Source organism: Tachypleus tridentatus, chromosome 4, assembly GCF_004210375.1.
Source record: "Tachypleus tridentatus isolate NWPU-2018 chromosome 4, ASM421037v1, whole genome shotgun sequence".
Lineage (NCBI taxonomy): Eukaryota > Metazoa > Arthropoda > Merostomata > Xiphosura > Limulidae > Tachypleus > Tachypleus tridentatus.
In genome coordinates, this window is record NC_134828.1 from 23,278,187 (window position 1) to 23,301,297 (window position 23,111).

Here is a 23,111-nt window from a genome sequence, read left to right on the forward strand (position 1 = left end):
GTTCAATGTTTAAGAATCGTGGCGTTTTATTCATTTGGTAACATTACAAGATATTCAAATTCCCACTTTTATTATTTTGATTTTTTTTTAAACCCTATACAGATTCTTGTAGGAGATGTATATTATTTTTTTACAGAAATTTGTTAACCGTATCATTATTTACTATTTTTAAAAATATAACCGGTTTGGTAAAGTACCATTTATAAACGCACACAATCTTGGTTAAGTTTTTCATTTGACGACATCGTCTGAGTGGTGTTTGTGTATGAATCGACTCGCTACCCTCGACTAACCACAAAGTACCCTGTTTTCATGTTGGTTTTGTTTTTATTTGAAGGATGTGATTTTCGAAGTCAACCCCTTCATTATATATATATTTGTCTGTTGTTTACTCCCATTTTATTGTTTCACTTTTAGTTATTTCTGAAATATAAAATTAATTTTGTAACTTTAATAATATCGCATTTTATAATAACAAAGAAAATATCGCACGCGCGCACAAAGTGAAAGACTTTACCAGCCCATTTAACCGGATAATAAATTGATGCTTTTGGGACTGATTTATTATTATATATCTATGTCAATACTGATATTTGTTTCAGTTAAATATATATTTAGAAATGCGTGTAACCTATACAGTTAAATATGTATCAGGAAATCCCCGATTATTCACTAAAACTGTAGATTCTCGAGTGTAAGAATTAAAAAGGAAAACTGAAACGCGAGTGCATCGTCTGTATTGTTGTGCATGCTGCAATTTCTGGAAACACTTTCTCATGCCTGTAAAACGTAACCAGCGCGACGTGCCAACAGTGTGTGTGTATGTTACTGTTTTGCTGCAGTTGATGTACGATAAACCTGGGAAGCTGTAACTGTGATTTAACACTTATTTATTGGCAACTTTAAGATATATTAACAGGAATGTTTATAAATTTCGAATATTACATGCTATGTAACTTCACTGGATTGATATCAGACATTACTATTTTTATGAAGATCCTTCAGTTGTGAAAACTACTGGATCAGATAGAAGACTACTGTTTGTATATTTGCAAAACTTTTGTAGTTAAAATCATCATTGTTAGCAAATATTATAATATGGATAGATATCAACATTTAATTAATTTCTAAATCTAAATTATTATTTAATTCAGTTTCAGGATATTTGAAATAGTAATACCTCACATTTTACACAATATTTTCATGCTAGGACATGTTTCAGCTCATTACATCTGTTGTAGTTTGCAAAGTTATTGATATTGACATTTGTGGGAACGGGAGAAATTATTTTAGTGAAAATGGGTTAAGGTAGGAATATTCACATTTTCTTTTATTTGAATTCGTATTTGTAACATAGTGTGTCAGTATTGTATAAAATCTTTCAAACTTCTAGACGGCTAGTCATGAAGTTATTACGTGCTAAGACACGCGAGTTCAGTAATTTGAGGTTAAACTCTGGATTATTAACCTACTTAGAAATCGAGCAGGTAAAGAGTCGTATGGTTCTTCACTGGGAAATGTGAACAGTCTCCTCTACCTCTTACTTATTCTGCCGGTAGGCCTTCTTTTCAGCACGTGACTTGATACTGCACCATTGTCCTCGCATTATTGCTTCATTAAATTAGAGTAACAATACTTTTTAATAGTTCTGTTGCATTTTCACAATTTGACGAAAGAAATATCATACGTTTAACACGTATACAAAATGGCCAGGGCGTCACTTTCTTCCGTAATCATAACTAAAAAACATTAATATATCTTGTTAAAGTTTTATTTTTATAGAGATATTATCTCATCAACGAAGATATTCAAATTATTTCTTTTTTTTTCACACTTGATGTATATAATTAATTTTCGATTTCGCTATATCTAAATCTTCATGGTTTCTTAATATCAAGGTGTTGATGTAGAATTTTAATTTATTTCGGGCAGAACAATTTAACAACGTAGTTTCACTGCAGCTTTTCCCCAGAAAGTTTTATTCAAATCTTATGTATTCGAACTAGTAACTGCACTTTCAGTGACCCAGAGGCATTCCATACATATTAAAATCATACTGTAATGGAACCCTTGCTTATATGATACTAGAAAAAAAACTTTATTACGCGATATGCAACCCCTGTCTTCGCAAAATTTTTATCCTGTGTGCATGTACATTTGCTACATGGGTCACAATTTTTCCGTTTCCGTCAAGAAAATTATTTTCTCCACTTTCAGGTGTAGATACGACGTCATGAATACGTCATACATGGATCTATTGCTTGTTGTTTGTTTGTTTGGGAATTTCGCACAAAGCTACTCGAGGGCTATCTGTGCTAGCCGTCCCTAATTTAGCAGTGTAAGACTAGAGGGAAGGCAGCTAGTCATCACCACCCACCGCCAACTCTTGGGCTACTCTTTTACCAACGAATAGTGGGATTGACCGTACACATTATACACCCCACGGCTGAGAGGGCGAGCATGTTTAGCGCGACGCGGGCGCGAACCCGCGACCCTCGGATTACGAGTCGCACGCCTTACGCGCTAGGCCATGCCGGGCCGGATCTATTGCAGTGGCGCCACGGATAATCTGCTAGTTGTTTTAACTCTTGTAACGTCTCGCAGAAACTGACATTTTAGTTTCCAACCTGGCGAGCTAGAGTGAACAGACCCTTCCCAATGATGTCCCAAAAGTAGTAGGTGTGTAAAACGTGTAATAAAAAATACGTATCCTAGCGACAATTTCTGTTCAGTAATTGCACCGTTTGCACAGATTAAGTGATAATGATGTACCGTATTTTCCGCCTAATAAGCCGAATTTCTGGCCCTAAATTTTGGACCTGATTTTTGGGGGTCGGCTTATTGGCCGATTACTCCTTTCGGAAATTTCTTCTTCTTTTGAAAATTACCATAGGCGGTAATTTTGTCCCATCAGCAAAGCACGTTAAGACTACAGTGAAACGTTGTTTCTGGAATTTCATTGGTTACTTAATTACAGTGAGTGGAGCCAATAACGAATGACATATTGATTCCATCTCTGTCTCAATACGACACGTTCTGCTTTACTACAGAACGCCAACGATCACACACAACATGCATGCTGATGCTGAAACGAGACTAAGAAATCATTTTGAAGAAACTTGTCACTTCTTAAAAATGGCTTCGGCTTATTGGGCGGTAATAAGCAAAAACCCTCATTTTCAGAGCTGAAAATTGGCCTCGGCTTATTCGGCGATTCGGCTTATTAACCGGAAAATACGGTAATAGATGAATTCAAGGATATTTTTTATCGTAGAAATTGCTGTTACGACTGTTCATGTACTGTTATAAAAATTCGTAACATTTGTGACACATCGAAATCCTGTTACGTTTGGGTCGCCAAGAAAACATGTATAAATAACATTTTTCTACTGTCACTTTCCAGTTCACAAGTATGGTTTTGTTTTTAATTTCTGCTCAATCACCTTTTCTTCCTCTCCTTCCCTGCTTTGATTTGCTATGGTAACATTTCTACGCCTTTTGTTAATTTGAGCACTCTCTTAAAACATAAAATATTCTTGGAAGCAATCGTGTGTGAACGTGCTTTACCTTTGTTCACGTGAGAGCTCGAATTTCTGCAAAGAATGATTCGTATACAAATACGACATCGTTTCGTGCACGTGCCCAGACTTGAAATGCGGTACCACGATCGTGTAAAGTTCATCTTATCGCACAGTGATATCTGGTGTCTGTACATTTAATCTTAACTTTGTTATTGAAGTCTTTATTAAAAAGAGGATTGATAAATCCCAGATTTTCTTGTTTATCTTAGATACTCTATTTTATTGGTCTGACTCTGGATAATAGCTAGGCCTATTCGGTCAAGTTCCGTTTCTCAGTAACTTTCACAACTTGGAATTATTGTTCCACAATTGTTTCCTAAAATAATTTTTAAAAATGTAGTAATTCAAATGGTATTTAATAAACGATTTGATAGGCTAGATAAAATGAATCTTAAAGTGTAGTTTTCCCCATTTAACTGACGTAGATTTTAAGTCTAGAATTACCGATGGAGTTTTAGTTTTTTTTCAACAATATTTGTTTCTGAACTTGTGCACCAAAATTCCTTACGTGGTTACAGAAGCCCAGGTAACAAACAAATTTAAAGTAGCAATAAAAGTGTAAATAAATATACCATCAATACTTCAACTTGTTTGTTTTTGAATTTCGCACAAAGCTACTCAAGGGCTATCTATGCTAGCCGCCCCTAATTTAGCAGTGTAAGACTAGAAGGAAGGCAGCTATGATCACCACCCACCGCCAACTCTTGGGCTACTCTTTACCAACGAATAGTGAGACTGACCGTAACTTTATAACGTCCCCACGGCTGAAAGTGCGAGCATGTTTGGTGCGATGGGGATTCGAACTCGCAATCCTCTGATTACGAGTTGAGAGGCTTAACCAACTGGCCATGTCTCCTGTAGATACTCTTAATTTTAAAATAACGTCTAAATAATCTGTGATAGAAGGTAAACTTGTTTCTTTGGTTCTGGCAATTCATAAAACTTTCCATCATCCCACAGATTTAGCCCATCATTTGAAAGCAATGTTTTATAAAATGGTACGAGTCGCACGCCTAAACTTGGCCATGCCGGGCATACTTCAACTCAACCCACGTATTCTTTTTCTCGTGAGGTCAAATCATTGCACTTGTGACGTTTTACAACAGGCAAAAACAACAACGGTTGAAAACAAGTTAGTAATTTGAAGGTTAATACATGTCTAAAAACAATTTGCCATTTGAACTTTTTAATGACGTAAAGAATCGCTTCTTTCTGTTAAGTACACTAATATCAACTTCTATTAGTTAACGCGGTCATCAGTGATCTAATAATACTAACTACTGTTAGTTAACATAGTTATCATGGTAGTACTGTCATTCATCCATTTTGTTAGGTAACTGGAAACTTGTGGGTAAAACAAACCTTGTTACATATTCTACTGATTTCATTTAGGCCTTCTGAGTTTTCGGAATAAAATATTTTTTTCTACAAAAAAATATTTTGTCGTAAGGGTTACATCAACAAAGTAAAAGCTCGTATGTCTTAATCTATTTTACTATTAATGCTTAACAATTCAAAATTTCTTAACTTCGAGAAACGGGTAAACCACAAAGGTTCTATGACTTTAGGTCACCAGTTGCTTACCTTCTCTGTCAGTAGCGTTTTGGTCTTTCGCCGAAGTACTCACGATGAAGCTGTATCTGCTTAGCGGTATTGCCAAGCATCGAAAGAGATATTGTCATATCTAGACTTCATACAACATGTCTACTACATTTGGCCAATGTAATTATTGCTGTTTTAGAAATGATACGTTATTTATCTAACTAATAGTACAAATAAACAAATAAAATACATGTTGAATTATTTTGACTTAATACTGTAAATTGGGGAAACATTCACATTTACTACTTATTAATTTTGATGTTTAAGAATTTTTGTTGCTCGTTTGCTACGTGTATTTATGGCTAACCTAGTCAGTTATACATACCAGCCAGGGGAGTTGATACCTTAATTGAAGTCCTAGGGAAAAATTAAGACTGGAGTTTCCGATAATTAGAAGAGAGAAAGGTTTGGTTTGTTTTGAATTCCGCGCAAAGCTACACGAAGGCTATCTGCGCGAGCCGTCCCTACTTTAGCAGTGTCAGACAAGAGGGAAGGCAGCTAGTCATCACCACCCATCGCCAACTGTTGGGCTACTCTTTTACCAACGAATAGTGGGACTTTCGTTCACATTATAACGGCCCCATAAAGAAAGGACTGTTATAGTTTTACTTGATTTTTAATTTAACAAAAACCTTGCCTTCAAAACTGTTAGAAGTACTAAAAATTGTAGTGGAATGTGTGAACTTTGTGTGAAATAGTGCCCTGAAGCACCGCATTTTCAAAGAGCTGTGTAATGAAATGGGCTCTGAATTCGAGGTACTTCTGTACCATTCTAACGTTCGGTGGTTATCCCAGGGAAAGGCGCTGAATCGTGTTTTTGCCATGCGTGTGGAATTAGCCCTGTTTTTGCGAGAGCACCAACATTGTCATGCAGATTGCTTCGAAAAATCTGAGTTCATTTTCATTTTGGCGTACATGGCCGACATCTTCAATGCTCTCAATCATTTCAATCAATAGATGCAGAGCGGTGGAGTCAACATCATCGAAGCAGAAGAAAACCTGAAGGCTTTTCAAAAAAAAGCTACTGTTATGGAAACAATGAACAGAGAATGATAACTTCGCAAACTTTCCCCTGCTGGACGACTCTGTAAGTAAGATCGAAGATGTGTCTGAAATTGGAGACATTTCTGTACCCGGGGGAACAGAAGCAAGCAATTATCATGCACTTAGATGAGCTCGCAAAATTTCTCGACGGATTTTTCCCCACCAGAGAGTCATATCCAGCATGTGTGAGACAGCCGTTCACGTTTAGTGACAGCAGATGTCAATGATGAATACCTCGACGAAATCATTGAACTTCAGCAGAGCCAGGTTCAATAGCAACTTTTCAGAACAACAACGCTCTCAACGTTTTGGTGTCACCAAATCGTAGCGTACCCTCTGATTGCTAAGAAAGCCCTTGAGATGCTCATACCGTTTGTTACAACGTATTTTTGCGAGCAATCCTTTTCGAGGATGGTAGACATAAAAATGAAGAAAAGGAACAGACTTTGTTGCGAAAATGATATGAGAGTGGCCAAGGTGAAGCCGCACATTTCTGAACTTGTCTCTGAAAGGCAACACCAAAAGTCACATTGATTTGCAGTAAATATTCATTTAGTTATGTTTTTGTTTTTGTGTGGAATTCATGCTTAGTTGGTTTTGTTCTTTGAACACAGTGATATTGTGTGCAACTGATGCATGGTTCATTTTGTGCACTAATAAAATATCTACTCATGTTTTGAATTTGAAAAAATCATATTTTATTTTTCCAATTACGAAGGGTTCAGTGAATGCAATTACGAAACTTCCAGGGTTCAGTACCTCCAACAAAGTTAAGAACCACTTCTCTAATCTTGCACTGCTAAATTAGGGACAGCTAACGCAAATAGCTCTCGTGTCGCTTTGCGCAAAATTCAAAAGCAAACTATCATTGTGAAAGAACACAAACTTTTACTTCAAAATATCAGTTAGTTATCCATAACAATTGTTCTTATATGATGAGGTTACATCTATATACAATTAGCCAAATATTTATTTTTATGAATTCAATTCTGTAACAGCAAGATGTTAAATCTCTGGGAAAAGTGGTTATTAAATTAGTAATACAAAATATTCAGCTATTAATCTTGCATACAACTACATCTTAAATTAAACAATGCTCGATACTGAATTGCTAATATGCTGTGAAAAACAAACAAAAGCATCATATTTCGCATAAATGCTTTTTGAAATTCCAGTCTTTGGAACATCAATTAATAAACCAACAACTTAGCTTCTTTAACAACCTATTGACTGAAAGCCCTCGAGTAGCTTTGCGCGAAATAAAAAAAACAACACAAAACCTGAATTAAGGTAAATGTGTTACTAAAACCAAAACAACTTTATGAAGTTTAAATTTGCAGGCCTGTGGTATTTTAAACATCATAATTTGGGCCGGTGATAGCTTAACTGGCGTTTTAGTTAGAAATTAAGGCAGAATGACTGATAATGGAATTAAAAATAGGAAAAGGTTGATTGTACAATTCATATTTTTATATTCATAGCTACAAATTGTTGTTTTTTTTTTTACTAAATATTTAAACTATGTTATTCCATTCTCATATAGAACTTTTTTATTCTTTTCTAATAAAGACAAGTATTGGTGAAACAAAAATTTAAATTGAAACTTTTAAGTTTGATAAAGCATAATTTAGGCTTAGTACTTAGTAGACATACAGGAATTTTAGGGCCCGCTGTCCCGTTCATATACTTTTCTTTTTGAGTTTTTATTTAAAAAAATCGTGCCTTATTTGCCATAAGGCATGTTTTAAACTTTTATTCCATCATCTGTGTAAGCGCCGTTTTATTTTGAACCGTATTTTTAACGTCAAAATTGACAGTGTTGAAAACGCACTTCCTGGTTAGATGTGTAAGATTAACACAGCCTTGTGCATCAGCATGAATACAGCCCATCCATATAAGGAAAACGACCCTGAGACTAAGGGCTTGGACTATTCTACACGCGCTATATATTCTTTGTTTTGATATATCGACTCCACGTGTTTTCCAAAGCAAAGGGAGGAACACTAACATCATTGCAACCAGATGGCTTCAGGAATTTGGCTATGCAAGACCCTCGGAAGTTGATTTTATATGTAATAATACGAGATTTTAACAGCGGTTTAAATATTTGAAAATGTCATCTTAAATTAGTGATGATTTAAGCAAAAAATGTTGTATTGTATTTTTAGAATACATTGTTAATTAAATGTGACAAGATTTATACATTTAATAATTGTAATGTTTTACTGCTGTGGACAGGACTGATAACAAGGAATTACAGAATAAATAAAACTCCCTCTAAATTACTTAGTGTTTTTTTATGATACTTTGATATACATCTGGAAAGAATTGCCTCGCACAAAAAAGTATAAATTATTAACCCATTTTAATTAGTTATTAATTAGACCACAATACTGCATCATCCAGAAAGACATTCACCTATGATTCCTTAATTGGTGGAAACAAAATTTTGTTTCGTTTGCAGCTTTGTAAAGAAACACTTAAAAAAAAAAAAAGTACATCTTCTGCTGCACTTAGTTACAAGCACTTGTTCATGGCATGGAACTATAATAATGATAGGACTATACCTGGTCTGTCATGCTCTGATGCACATTGTCAGTGTTTCACATGCTTTTGTTCTGATTTTGTTTTTTGAATAGCATTAAGTACTTGATGCTATGTGTGTTTTATAAATGGGTGGAATGAACTGGTTTAAAGTTTACTTTTGGTTGTTTGTTTTTTTTAAATCATTTTTTGTGTGTTTGTTAATTTTATGAGCCTTTTTTTTAAATTTTGAGGAACGTTTCACATTTTAATAAGTATTATGTATGTTTTTAATTTTGATAGGACATTTAAAGGAAGCTCAGAGACTAGATGAAATATGTAATTAATTTAAAGTGTCTGTGTGTTTGTGAATATGTTTATATATGTAATGTCATTCTATATTATGTGGTAAATAAAATTATGCTATTCTTTCTATTGCTCAATGTAATTTGGTGAACTAAATATTTTGGAGGCTGTAGTGGCTAATTAGTAGGCCTGAAGGTAATGCTAAAAATTAGGTTTCAGTGGGAAGAGTACTAATAGCTTACTGTGTGTAGCTTTGTGTTTAACAATGAATACAGTTTCAGACACTAGAAAGTGATGTTTCTTCCAATGAGAATACTAGGCTGATAACCTAAAATAGAGTGGACATTGAGGCATCTTGTAACTTGACTGTAACTAATAATTAAGACTAATTAATAGTCATTGTTATTGCGGGTTTTGACTTTTCTGGTTGAATTTTTTGCATGATTTCATGATACCTAGTTTTATTTTTCAATTTGACTTAAACGTTTCAGGCTTCCATACTACATTTTTTATTTAATGTTTTAAAATTACAAACCCAGGCTGAATTGGTGAAAATACAAAGATTAAAAACCTGGTAACTTGAAGAAAATACTGGCAGGTCTATGCAGGTAAAGATTGAGTGTGTGTGTGTGTGTGTGTGTGAGAGATATAAACTCAAGATAGTAGTACATATGTACTTGGAAAGCTCGGATAGGGTTATTGCAAATTTAATTTTTTTTTATATATTAATTGTGTTATGTATTACCACATTAGCTCCATGTACAATTGGTGATATGCATGCTACAGTTTGAGAATCCCTGATCTAGACTTACTTGGAGATATGAGAATTCAACTGCAGAATTTAAATATTTGTATGTTTATTAATAAACAAACATTCGTTACCTGTATGTTTAAGATGTTCAATAAAGGGCTAGGAAAAAAACAATTGTTACCAGTTCTAACAATGGTATAGTTAAAGGCAGGGGTGTACAACATTTTTCGTCGGTGGGCCATATAACCAACTTCATCAATCAAGCGGGGCCACTTAAAAAACAAGCTTATTCGTGTACATGCACAATAAATTAAAAAAATTCTCAAAATGCAAGCAATAATATTTTATATTTTTGCATGAGTGATCATTTTAGTGCGACACTTGAAATTTAGAGTCTTTGCAGAGCTTGTCAATATCAGCTTTGACAGAAGTGGTTGCCACTCTTAACTGACTGGTCAAATGTTCATCAGTCAGCTGACTTCTACATTTGGTTTTGATGAGCTTCATTTTGGAGAAAAATTGCTCACAGCAGTAGGTGCTACCAAAAAGGGAGGCAATTCTTTGTGCATGACGGGACAAATTGGGAAACTTTTCACGTACACAGAGTTTGTAAAAGTCTAGCAAACTGTTTTCAGAGAATTTCCTTTTGGTGTCCATGTCAGCCTGCAGTTCAATGAGTTCCATTTGGCAATCATCAGGACTGTCTTCCACTGCCAAATCAAAGGTTGAGCGAACAATTTCAATCTAATTTCAGTTTGTCTGAAATCTGGAAATCTGTTTGCAAACTCATCACGCAGCTTTTGTACACTGGTTCCATATTTGGTGCAATCCAGATTAGAAATTCCAGTTTCCTGGTTGCAAGACATGTAAAATGGGTCAATATGGCTCTTCTCAACTGAACCTGGAAAAGTTCCAATTTCTTCTCAAAAGCACAAATATGTTCAAACAACTTATTCACAAGTTGACTTTTCCCTTGTAGTTTTAAGTTTAAATCAGACAGATGCTGTGTAATGTCTGTGAGGAATGCTAAGTCATTCAGCCAGTTCTCATTGCTCAAGAAGTCCACATTCTGACGTTTGCTCTCCATGAAGAACTTAATCTCCTCTCGCAGGTTCCAGAATCTCTTCAAAGTAGCAGCTCTACTAAGCCAACGTACAGCAGAGAAGTACAAAACATCTGAATACTCACTGTCCAGCTCATCTAAAAAGTTTTAAATTGTCGATGATTTAATCCTCGTGTTCGAATATAATTTACGCATTGGACGACATTTTTTCATGACTTCTGCAAAATCCAGAACTTTGGTGCACAAGCTCTCTTGGTGAATAATGCAATGGCTTACAACTACGTCTTGTGCTCCAATTGCAGTTAGAAATTTCTTGGTGAATCCATTTGTCCTACCTGTCATGGAAGGAGCACCATCTGTTGTAACACCACATAATTTATAAGGATTCAGTTCAAACTTTTCTACAACCTTAAGCACTTGTTCACAAATATCCTGTCCTGTGGTTGTGGAGGAAAGGCTTGCCATATCTAAAACTCTTCGAAAACATCAAAGCCTGCAGTAACAGCTCTGATGAAAATTACAAGTTGGGATGTGTCATTGATATCAGTGCTTTCATCCAAAGCCAGACTGAAAGCTTCACACGAATTCAATCTCTTTCAAAGTTTCTTTGATGTCCTCTGAAAGATCTTTTGTCCTGCGTGAGACAGTAAAGCGGGAAAGGCTAGTTTGTTCCACCAAATATTTTTTCTCTGGACATGCATATTCTGTGAATATTGTTAAACAATTTTAATAAATTCTCCATCACTGAAAGGCTTTCCTTTTCTGCCATACATTCACAAAGCTTAAAACTCAGTTTTGTCACCAGTTCTGAATTTTCTTGAAAGTGGTAAAAACACCTTGTTGCTTTTCAATGGATGTTTTAAATGTTCAATTTTGTCCTTTCGTGCCTGACCAACAATTTCATCAAACTGGGAGGAGTGCTTAGTTGCGTAATGTCGCTTAATATTGTACTTTTCATGACTGCAATTGTAGTTTGACAGACGAGGCAGACAACACCTTGATTATGTGGGACAACAAGATATTTTGTGCACCATTCACTGTTGAATAACCTTCCCTCATCATCAATTTTTCGTTTCTTAACTGCTGACATTTTACTAGCCCTGAAATCAAAACAAAAATTATTCTCACGAAAATAGCAAAGTAGAAAAAACATAGAGTTTATTTACACATGGAACCTCTTATGGACAGAAACACATGTTTCTAAATTGGCATCCCGATCATAGCCTTCCGGTACTTAAATTAATTGAGAATAGCAAAATACAGTGTGACCTCGCCTATTCGCGGTTCGCCATTCGCGGCCCCGCATATTCGCGGGTTATGCGCGAACTGCGTTTTTGTAGGTCACAGAGACTGAAAGGGCTTTCGAGGAGATTTCTGTTGTATTTACTCAATCAAGCCGTTTTATCAATTGTCGTCTTCACCAAACAAGATTGGACTGCTATTGGCTGACTCCCTCAGCTTCCCCAACAACGCAAACGGCAAAGCACAGCCCGGTAACGCACGGTACAATTTAGTGAAATACATAACAGTATGCAATATTGCTACATTATTACTGCATCAATGAGTATAAGTATCATTAGTGTTTGGGAAGCATTTCATATAGTATATAATCGCATACATCTACGTTTTAAAACTGCATCCAATATTCGCGGTTTTCGCTATTCGCGGAGGGTAAAGAACGTAACCCCGCGAATAACGAGGTCACACTGTACATAGAATCAGATGCATCTGAAAGCAAAAATTTTAATAAATTCAGTAAAGTCACAACAATATGCTAAATAATAATCAATTTACCTTCAATATCTTGTAGTAACTGTAAAAGGTAATAAAATTTTCACCAATAATGAATGACGGACAGCAGAGGTTAGGGAAAATTGTCGCCAGCGGGCGAAGGCGAGGTTCAGGACATGACATTGAGTCGTAGACAATAGTGCTAGTGCACGTCACCTATTCATGCCCTAAGGAGGCCGACCAATCGAATTCGGCCTGCTCCTCTCTAGCAAAGATAATTTTAGAAGTTTGTCGAGTCGAAGCCTGGGAATCCCGTAGGATCGATGCTTTTAAAAATATTCCATTTGCGTTGGATTACAGATCAGGCCACATGGTTAGATTACAACAACTAGGGCCACACTAAATGGCTTGGCGGGCCGGGTTGTGGCCCCGCGGGCCGCCTGTTGCGCACCCCTGGTTAAAGGTATTTCATTTGTGGAATGTTTTTTTTGAAGAAGTTTGAGTCTATTGGCCAAGAAGCTCTCAAGATAGGGAATATACAATTTAACAAATGGTACCTGAAATAATTAGTAACAATTCTGTTTATCAACACATTTCTGAGTAATGCAGTAATTTTTTGTATTAAAGAATGGATCGAAGGCATGAAGGTTTTATCATTTTTGATCAAGTCATATTTTTAACATATTCTAGAAATTGCTTTTGGAATGAATATCATTTGTGTATTGATCATGCTGTGAAATATTTGTTAGTAAAATTATTTATAACTTATAAATTATTTACTGAATTTGGTTTGTTACAGCTTGACAAAGATGGTAATGGTTACCTTGACATGAGTGAACTAAAGAGAGCACTAGATATTGTTGGTTTTAAGATCCCCCAGTGGCAAGTGAGACAAATGATTGATGAACTTTGCAGGAGAAACTTCAACAAAGAAAAGGGACAGTTAAGCTTTGAAGAATTTCAAAAGGTATTTGTGTATGAGGTAGACATCTGTTGCATTACTGGACTGGATAAATATTGAATTTTTATAACTATGCCTTCAGTATAGAACTTGGTTACCTGGTATTGAGAGTGTAGGATGTATGAATATAGTTTTTTGAATTGATTTGCGTGAGGTGATATTTGACAAACAAATCCAGTTTTTTGCTGTGGACTTCTGCTGTTTTGGTTTCATGTCAATCCTTCATCAGGTCTGTTTTGTGGAAATGGGAGAAATAAGACAGTAGCAACATTCTCTTTGAGACATCTTTCAGCTGTGAAGAATTTTGATTGGTCATTGGGAAGGTTGTTCCCACCTTTTCAAGTTTCTGTATAATGTGGTTCCACCCTCTGGTTAATATTTGGTTTTAATTTCAAGAGCTTGTTTAATCTTGTTACGTTTCTAACACTAATAATATTTTAAAATAACATACCTTGCCCATTCACAAGAAGTCCTGTGGGAGTGCTTAGCTGTGGCACAGTTTTTTTTAATTGTAGGATTTTTGATGTATCAGCATGTTTCTTTAGAACATAGCTGATAATTCTACATGTTTTTAATTATTTTTTGAGATTGCTATTTTTTTTTTACCTGTAGTCAAGATGTACTGTACTTTGTCATCATATGTAAAACAAACTCTAAATTTCTCTTGAATTTATAGTTTAAATTATGTGCAAAAGGTGGAGGTATGGTGATTTGAAGGTTTTTCCAAAAGGGTAATTGAGAAGGTCTAAGAATTGCCGTAACTGTTTAGGGTAAACATTAGCATGAAAGGGTTATTCTTGATTAGCATGAAAGGGTTATTCTTGATTAGATAATTTCGTTTTTTAAACTTTGTCTCAGGTTTTCACTACTATCATTTGGGCCATGGTGCTGTCTTGTTTCCTCTCTGCTTTTCAGAAAATTCAGTCTAAAAGGAAGGACTTTGCATGAATCCTGAAACACCTTCTTGAGATCAAGTGGAAGATGACAGAAGTCCTTAATAGAATCAGTCCACTGTCTCAAAGGCACTGTCTAGAAGAAAGCAAACTAAAAATTATATTAAATTATTTCTTTTTAAGTATTTGGAGATTATTAGGTTGAATTATATTTACGTCCCTAGTCTTTTAAAGTTTATTGAAATAATTCTTCTGTTTGATTCAGCTGATTTTTATTTATTGTATTTGTACACCTTTATATTAAAAGCATTTAAATATATTTAGATACAAAACAATATTTTGATACCTAACTGGTAGAATAATAAGAAAATATAATTTTAAGACTTTATTTTTCAGAAATTGGTATTTTGTTTTTGTTGAAATAATTTTCTGTTCAACCCAACCTCACTGACAAGATGTTGAACTAAAATCAGTTGACAGAGAACATAATTTAAGGATAGTACTGTAGAGATGCTGATACTTTTGTCTTGTCAATAGGTTGTTAAACAAGGTAAGTTGTCGGTTTATTAATTGATGTTCCAAAGACTGGAATTTCAAAAAGCATTTATGCATAATATGATGCTTTTGTTTGTTTTTCCACAGCATATTAGCAATTCAGTATCGAGCATTGTTTAATTTAAGATGTAGTTGTATGCAAGATTAATAGCTGAATATTTCGTATTACTAATTTAATAACCACGTTTCCCAGAGATTTAACATCTTGCTGTTACAGAACTGAATTCATAAAAATAAATATTTGGCTAATTGTATATAGATGTAACCTCATCATACAAGAACAATTGTTATGGATAACTAACTGCTATTTTGAAGCAAGAGTTTTTTGTGTTTTTTTGCAATGATGGTTTGTTTTTGAATTTTGTGCAAAGCTACATGATAGCTATTTGTGTTAGCTGTCCCTAATTTAGCAGTGTAAGACTAGAGGGAAGGCAGCTAGTCATCACCACCCACCACCAACTCTTGGGATATTCTTTTACCAATGAATAGTGGGATTGACTGCCCCATTATAACACCCCCATGGCTGAGAGGGCGAGCATGTTTGGTGTGACAGGGATTTGAACCCCTTTTGCAGTGACCTGTAATTTTTGTGACTCATGAAATAACACTAACACAATATTTATTGTAGTGGTTACTTATTTTATGGTTTGCTAAGCCTTTGAATAATTTGTAGTTGTTTTGTTTTTTTACAAGGTTTGTTCCATAACCAAGATTTGAAATTTTGGTTTGACCAAACATTGTAAAATCTACTACTTTTGGAACTAACAACAGATGGAAACATTACAAATGTTTTATATAATCATTATAGAGGAGATGGAAAATTCACTGTGGTGTCCTCTAGTCACATCATAACTGAAGTTGTATGCATATACGAGGGCTGTTCAAACAAGACGCGGACTGACGTCATAAAACAAAATGTACTTTTATTTAGAAGTTACAGGTCTGGAACCCCTTCAAAGTACTCTCCTCCCCAACGCACACACTTATCCCAACGGTGTTTCCACTTGTTGAAACAGTCCTGGTACGCTTCTTTTGTAATGTCCTCCAGCTCCTTCGTCGCATTTGCCTTAATCTCGGGAATCGTCTCAAATCTTCTTCCTTTTAAGGGTCTTTTAAGTTTGGGGAACAAGAAAAAATCGCAAGGAGCAAGGTCAGGTGAGTAGGGGTGGGGTGGGGAAGAACAGTGATCGAGTATTTAGCCAAAACCTCACGAGTTCTGAGGGCTGAATTTCGCAGCAATGCGGTGCATCTTCAATTTTTCGGTCAAAATCTCGTAACAAGATCCAACTGATATCCCACACTCTTCAGCAAGCTCCCTGACAGTCAGACGTCGATTTGCCCGCACCAGGGTGTTGATTTTGTCGACGTGTGGGTCGTCAGTTGACGTGGAAGGACGTCCAGGACGCTCATCATCTTCAATGGACTGTCGACCATCCTTAAAACATTCATGCCACTTGAAACATGCCGTACGCTTCATAGCAACATCACCGTAAGCCGTGTTAAACATAGCAAAAGTTTCAGTCGCAGATTTTCCAAGTTTAACACAAAATTTCACAGCAAGTCATTGCTCCTTCAGATCATTCATTCTGAAATCCGCCAAACGAAAAAAATCGCACTTCACTTAAAACCGCGTAGCTAATACACAAATGAAGATATCTGCAATCGGGAAATGGCGTCGCAATCAGCGGATCTGTGCGAACCTAGCGACACCTAGCGGATTTCCCTGGAACCATCTGGAGCCGTGCAATTCAAACAGTACGCGTATTTTTTTAACAGAACTCGTATATATAGTCATGTAACGTACCTCCTTCAAGATTTGCTTAAAATAAGGAAAATACTAAATAAAAGAAATCGTTTAGGTGCAATTCACATAATTGGCTGTTTTTAATTATTTTAAAATTAACCTTAAGAATTCATTATTTTCTGTTTAATAATTGTAAAAAATAATGATACATGTTTTAAAAGGTAACAGTTACATCTGTTTGTATGTTAGAAGAACATCTTGCATAAAGATAGAATCTCATAGATACATATGATGAAAATGGAGGTTTTAATTTACGCGTCTTTAATATCCACATTATGCTACATCTTATTCTGACAAGAATCGTGGAATATTTTTCAGTTGTACGTTGATCTCAAGTCCAAAGATGTTACGAGCCAGTTCAAAACTGCTGTTTCAAAACGTGAAAATCTCCAGACTCTTGGGGGAATGTCGGAGGCCTCCAGTGAGGGGACTACACATTCTGTTCGGCATGAAGAACAAGTGGCCTTTTCTAACTGGATAAACAGGTTAGATGGTCTTAACTGTATTCTTTTTATAGTGAAGTATTATTGAAGAACTGTAAAAAAACACAACACTATAGCCAGTGTATTCAGTGAAATGATTTTTATCATTGTGATGATATTCTGAATATGAGGAGTGGGGAGAGAAAAATAACTAAAAAGAAACGTTAATGGAAAGTAGGGATCATTGGTGATTTGCAGAATTGCTATAAAAAGTATCCAGAACAAAATAAATACTGTAATAAATAGTATACAAACAAGTGAAGTGATACTAGTAGGATACATTTTTAAAGCAGTTCAATTCCTACATTGATTGGTATTGTGATCTATATAGCTAAATGAAATGGCCAACCAATGTAAAGATTGAAAACAGTTTTAAAATCCATCAACTAATATCATTTTACTTATATAGGTACTTGTAGCACATGTATGGTTTTATATACTTGTAACAATTCTATGAATAACAAAAGGTCCTTTTGTTCCATTTAAAATTCTTTTCCTATTTCATATGTCCATAGAATGGACTTTCACTAGAGCCATATCCCTGATTAGATATAACTTTCCCATTTAGAAATCTTAATCACAAGTTTATAAAATGTAATCCTTCCTCTGGCATATAGATAAGTGTATAAACTTTCAAAGTAAGGATTACATTTTATAAATTTAACTATGGTTATAATTCTTGTTTCATTTCTTTATGTTGCAGTATCTCTAGTTCATTTTGAAATTTATAATTGTTTATCACTCTTGTTCGTTTACTTTTAATGTTGTACAAATTACATACTTTACCTTTAAAAACTGTTCTGTGGTCATCCATTGATGTGTAGAGCCATCTGTTGGGTTGAATTGTGTTGAAAAATATGTGCATGATATATTTACCATGATTACCATTTATATATATATAAAAAGCTGTATATATTTATCAGAATATCAAAAACAAATAGCCACTGACTAGTCAAGTAAGCTGGAGAAATCTTGTCGCAATAGTATGAGCTGTCTAGGGTCAAGCCCCATTGATGTAACGAGGTTGGTAGTTAGTAGATAAAAAAAAATTTAAAAAATGATATGTCAGCTGTTTGGAAACTCTGTCTATCCCCCCTATAAAACAGTATTAAAATATAACACCCTCTTGTGTTCTTTGCGTGGTGTCCATGTAAATATACTTTGTCATTATCAGAGAGTAGATTGGTAGAAGGACTAATTTTAATTTGTGATATATTTAATAAACATGAAATGGCAGGAAACGTTTGAACTAGAATTACGTGAAAAGAGTTTTTTTAAATTTGTATATTTTGTATGTTATTGACAATAATATGTAAAACAAAATAGCCAAGATTCCAAATATTAAATTTCTCACATGGCTGTTTTACCCTTTCTATTTCATATATATCTGGTGAGAGGATAAAGAATCTTTTTGAGCTAGAAATTTGTGTTTCTACTCTAAACATCTTTTAAATCTAATACTAACTTTGCAACTTCTCAGTAGCAAGTTATTAAAGTATGGTAGCTTTTTGAGTTCTTTTCTAACTGGTGTCTTCACAAGATTGTACACTACATGATGTTTACCTTGTAGCAACCTGGGAGAAGACTTGGATCTAAAGTATTTACTGCCAATTGACACAGAAGGAAGATTGTTATATGACAGAGTCAAAGATGGTGTCTTGCTGTGGTAAGCCTAAGCTCTTCTTCTATTTCTGTAGTCTTGCTGAAATGATTTTTGTGGACTTTTGTTGTTTTTTTTATCTTTTAAACAGGAATGACACAAACGTGTAAGTTTGAGTTTGTTTATTTAAGCAAAATATTTGCACTTGCTGAATAAAAATTACTGCGAATAATGGTTAAGTAAATATCAAATCGTTGAGTGAAAATGTGTATATTTTAGAACCATGTGATTGTCAAAACAGATAACTTGTAATGCCATTCAGTGTACATTATACCTTTTATCTGTTGTTTTCAGATTAACTTTATCAGTTACAGCAGGATTCATATTAAATATGTCATGAGGTTGTCCATTTTTATCATCTTATCTGTGATTTTAATATACACACACACACACACACACACACACACACACACACACACACACACACACACACACACACACACACACACACACACACACACACATTTTGTGTGTTATACTTACTTTTTCAAGACATGGGGTTGGAACAGCTTATTAGCCATGAAGTAATCTTTTAAAATTTTAAATGTGTATTTATTTAGGTTTCAACAACCATGTAATAAATAGTATTTTTAATTTCGCACAAAGCTACTCGAGGGCTATCTGTGCTTGTAATAAATAGACTGTTTAATCTGACCTCATTACTTTGTGTGTGTTTTTTTTTTGTCTGACAAGGCAGTAGTTGTTAACTTGTTTATTTGTAGATAAAACAAAATAATTACAATAATGTTACATGTTTGCTGGAGTGTCCTCAAATGAGGAAAAGTTATGAAATTTCAAATAAAAAAAGTCTGGAAAAACTCCCTAAAATTGGAAAAGGTTGAAAATTGTAGGTTATCCATTTTTTTAATGCAAGGGTTTCACATTGAGGTTTCCTGATTTGATACTTTTAACATAATCTTTGGTTTTGTTACTTCATCTGGTAATAATTGTTCAGTTTGTAACTGTATGTGAGATTGGATCAACTTTTTATATAAATACATTTTGTTATCAAGTTGCAGTGTCATTCTCTGCAAATCTTTTATCTGTAGTACTACAGTTTAAACTGTGTGTTTTTGAAGTTTCTGTTTAACCATATTATAAGCTAAAATAGGCTTAATTAAGCCTAATTAGTTAGAATTCTAAGGAAAAATTAGTCTGTGTCTGGAATGCAAGGAGTGTATTTGTTACATTTACTTTGTACATGTTCGTGAAGTTGGTTTTTCAAATAATTCTGTGATTAAACTTCATTTGAATGTTTTTGCTAGTAAATTTAAATTAACATTGTTTAACATTCTTCAACATTGAAGAACAATTTGATATAATATTTCATAAAAGTTGTGGCTTGCCTGTCTATAAAGAAATCTGTGTACATATGTTTAAAGTAATTAATTTGAGTGGGTGTGAGTGTTTTCAATTATTTCTTTGGTTTCTAATGTTGGTATAGAAGTTATTCTTTAAGTTACAACAGTACGGTTATTAACAATTTCTTAAACTTTTACAGCAAGGTTATTAACCACTCTTGTCCCGAAACAATTGATGAAAGAGCCATAAATAAAAAAAACCTTACTGTTTACACAAAGCATGAGAACCTGACATTGGCTCTGAACTCTGCCCAAGCCATTGGGTGTAACATCATCAATATTGATGCTCATGACCTTGCTAAAGGCAAGCCTCACCTGGTGTTGGGACTTTTATGGCAGATAATTCGGGTAAGCTGATTTTGAAACAAAATATTTGTAACTTTCCAAATGAAATGTGTAGATATTGTTTGACTAAGATATGAACTTTTTGTATGTAAATGAAAGAAGTTATCTAATCACAGAAAATGGGTTGGTTGAGGAATGTGACAAGTGACCTAATCATTTATGTAAAAGAAAACAGGAGCTTATTTCTGTTTATTGTAATGTTAGCACTTTATCAAAAGTATTTGTGTCAGAACAACATGTGACATTATTTTAATCCTGTATAAATGTATTTGACACAAAATAACTATTCTGTCAAGTTAAAAATAAAAAAATGGTTCTTATATTCAGTGTATTTGACTAACTAAAAGAAGATTGAATTTTCTTAGTTTTATATTCATGCAGTTAAAATGTTTTAATATAGTTGTAACCCTAAAATATTTGTTCAACATTCACACTTAATATGTCAGGGAAAAAATAATTTATTAATGTATGGCATGTTGCACTAGAAAATGAACATATAAACTTTGTAGCAGTGAGAATTTCTATATGAAGCAAATGTATGTAGTGTGTAAATACATTGGAAACTTGTTTCAAGAGAGGTTCATAAATTATTTCTGATGTATAGTGCAAATAAAATCTGAATGTTTTGTTAAAATACTGTAAACAGGACGTCCTGATGATACTTAAATTTTATCAGGCTACTTAGTTTGTCAGATATGTCATGAAATTTAAAATTCTATAGTGATTTTAGTATTCAGAAAACTGACTTGTTTTATCTTAACAGAAATACTCTTTCCAGATCTTTACTAGAAAACAAAAAATGTTGGGAAATATTTGGACCTAATTGTTTTTCATGCTTTTGTTTTTCAGATTGGTCTATTTAATCAGATTACTCTAGAGCAATGCCCTGGACTAGTACAGTTACTTTTCCCTGGTGAGCAAATGGCTGACCTTCTCAAGCTATCTCCAGAAAACATTCTCATCCGATGGGTGAACTACCATCTAGAGAGGGCAGGTGTGAATAGACGACTTTCAAATTTTACGTCCGACGTGAAAGTAGGTGCAATCAATTCAGAACAACACATCCCCTTTATTAATTAATGAAGGTTCAGATGATCATTGTTAAGTACGTGAGACAGTAAACTTTATGATATTACTTTAAGTTATTACAATACTGAAAAGAAAAAAGTTCAAATCTGAGATTGAAAAACTCTAGCAGTGTAAAATAGTAAAATCCTTTGTTTGAAATGCTGTTTATTTATTTATTAAGTTTGATTTTACCAGACATTTTAGTACCTGCATATCAACCTTTGAATGTTGCAACCACCTACAAGTTAAGTCCACTGATAGTTCCTTAATTCTGCCAACACTGAAAATATTATGAATGAATTTTATTTTTAATTAAAAACCATTTAACAGTAACTCAATATTAAGAGTAGTGATGCATAAATGTCTCTCTTTCTGGAAGATTCTTTCAACAGAAGCTATTAATTTAAAATGTGTTTTTGTTTTTTTTTATCTTATTTTGTGACAAAAAATGAATACTAATACATTTTTCCTGAAAAAAAAATGTTCTGTTGCATCTTAATTTTTCACTTCCTCTATCAGGATTCAGAGATCTATACACACCTCTTGTACCAGATATCTCCTTACGAAGCTGGAGTTACAACAGAAGCTCTTCATGTAAGTGTTGACTTAATCTCATGACAAGTGATATAGTAAAGGGTGCTTGCAGTGATGCAGTCTTTATAGTACACATATGGGTTAATGATGTAGGAAATGGTAAGTTAGAGGAGCTTACTACTTAATACAAGGCATTAATAAATGCATTCAAATCTTAATTCTATGAGAGATACTGCCAAGACTTAATTTTGGGGATGAAATTGTAAGTAGGTCACTAGGGCTGAATGCTAGGCTTGGGTTATCATATGTAAGGATGTGCAAGTTGGCTGGTTGAATTTCATAGGAACAGTTTAATGGGAAAAGGTAATTTTGGGGGATGTTCATTTTATATTTAAAGAGGGTGGGGCTAACTTGTTTGCAAGTTAATACTCAACTATAAGGACAACTTTAACTTTGGATTTGACAGTGGATAGGGCCAGAATAACAAAGAAAAATAAGATAGAGAGGGGTTAGTGTGGAAACAATGTACAAAACTAGTTTTAATGGTTGGTTAAACTATTATTATTGTAATGTTGAGAGTATAATAAATAAAATAAGTAACATTAGAGTTCTGGTTGGAACAGAGAATCCTGATGTGATGGGAATGTGGACAATTTTGATTAAACAAATGTCTTTGAAATGTAGTGTTATAGGTTGTTAAGTGATATAATACTGAAATGCGAAGTTACAGTCTACTTATTTTGAGGATATGAAAGCTAAATAGCAATGATGCTGAATCTGTTAGTATACTGGACAGGTAAAAGGATTTTTCTTAGAATTTGTTACAGAGCACCAGATGAAAGTGATA

At 34.3% G+C, this 23,111-nt stretch overlaps 1 protein-coding gene across 1 annotated transcript in view; it reads left to right on the top strand.

Annotated features, from left to right (window-relative positions):
- The window catches only part of LOC143248671 (plastin-2-like), a 37,003-nt gene that overhangs the window by 5,765 nt on the left and 8,127 nt on the right, over positions 1–23,111 (top strand). The window contains exons 2-7 of the mRNA XM_076497266.1: positions 13,401–13,568; positions 17,133–17,299; positions 18,867–18,962; positions 20,458–20,665; positions 21,512–21,697; positions 22,250–22,324. Of these exons, the coding sequence (XP_076353381.1) occupies positions 13,401–13,568; positions 17,133–17,299; positions 18,867–18,962; positions 20,458–20,665; positions 21,512–21,697; positions 22,250–22,324 (900 nt within the window). The remainder of the gene's footprint in view (positions 1–13,400; positions 13,569–17,132; positions 17,300–18,866; positions 18,963–20,457; positions 20,666–21,511; positions 21,698–22,249; positions 22,325–23,111) is intronic.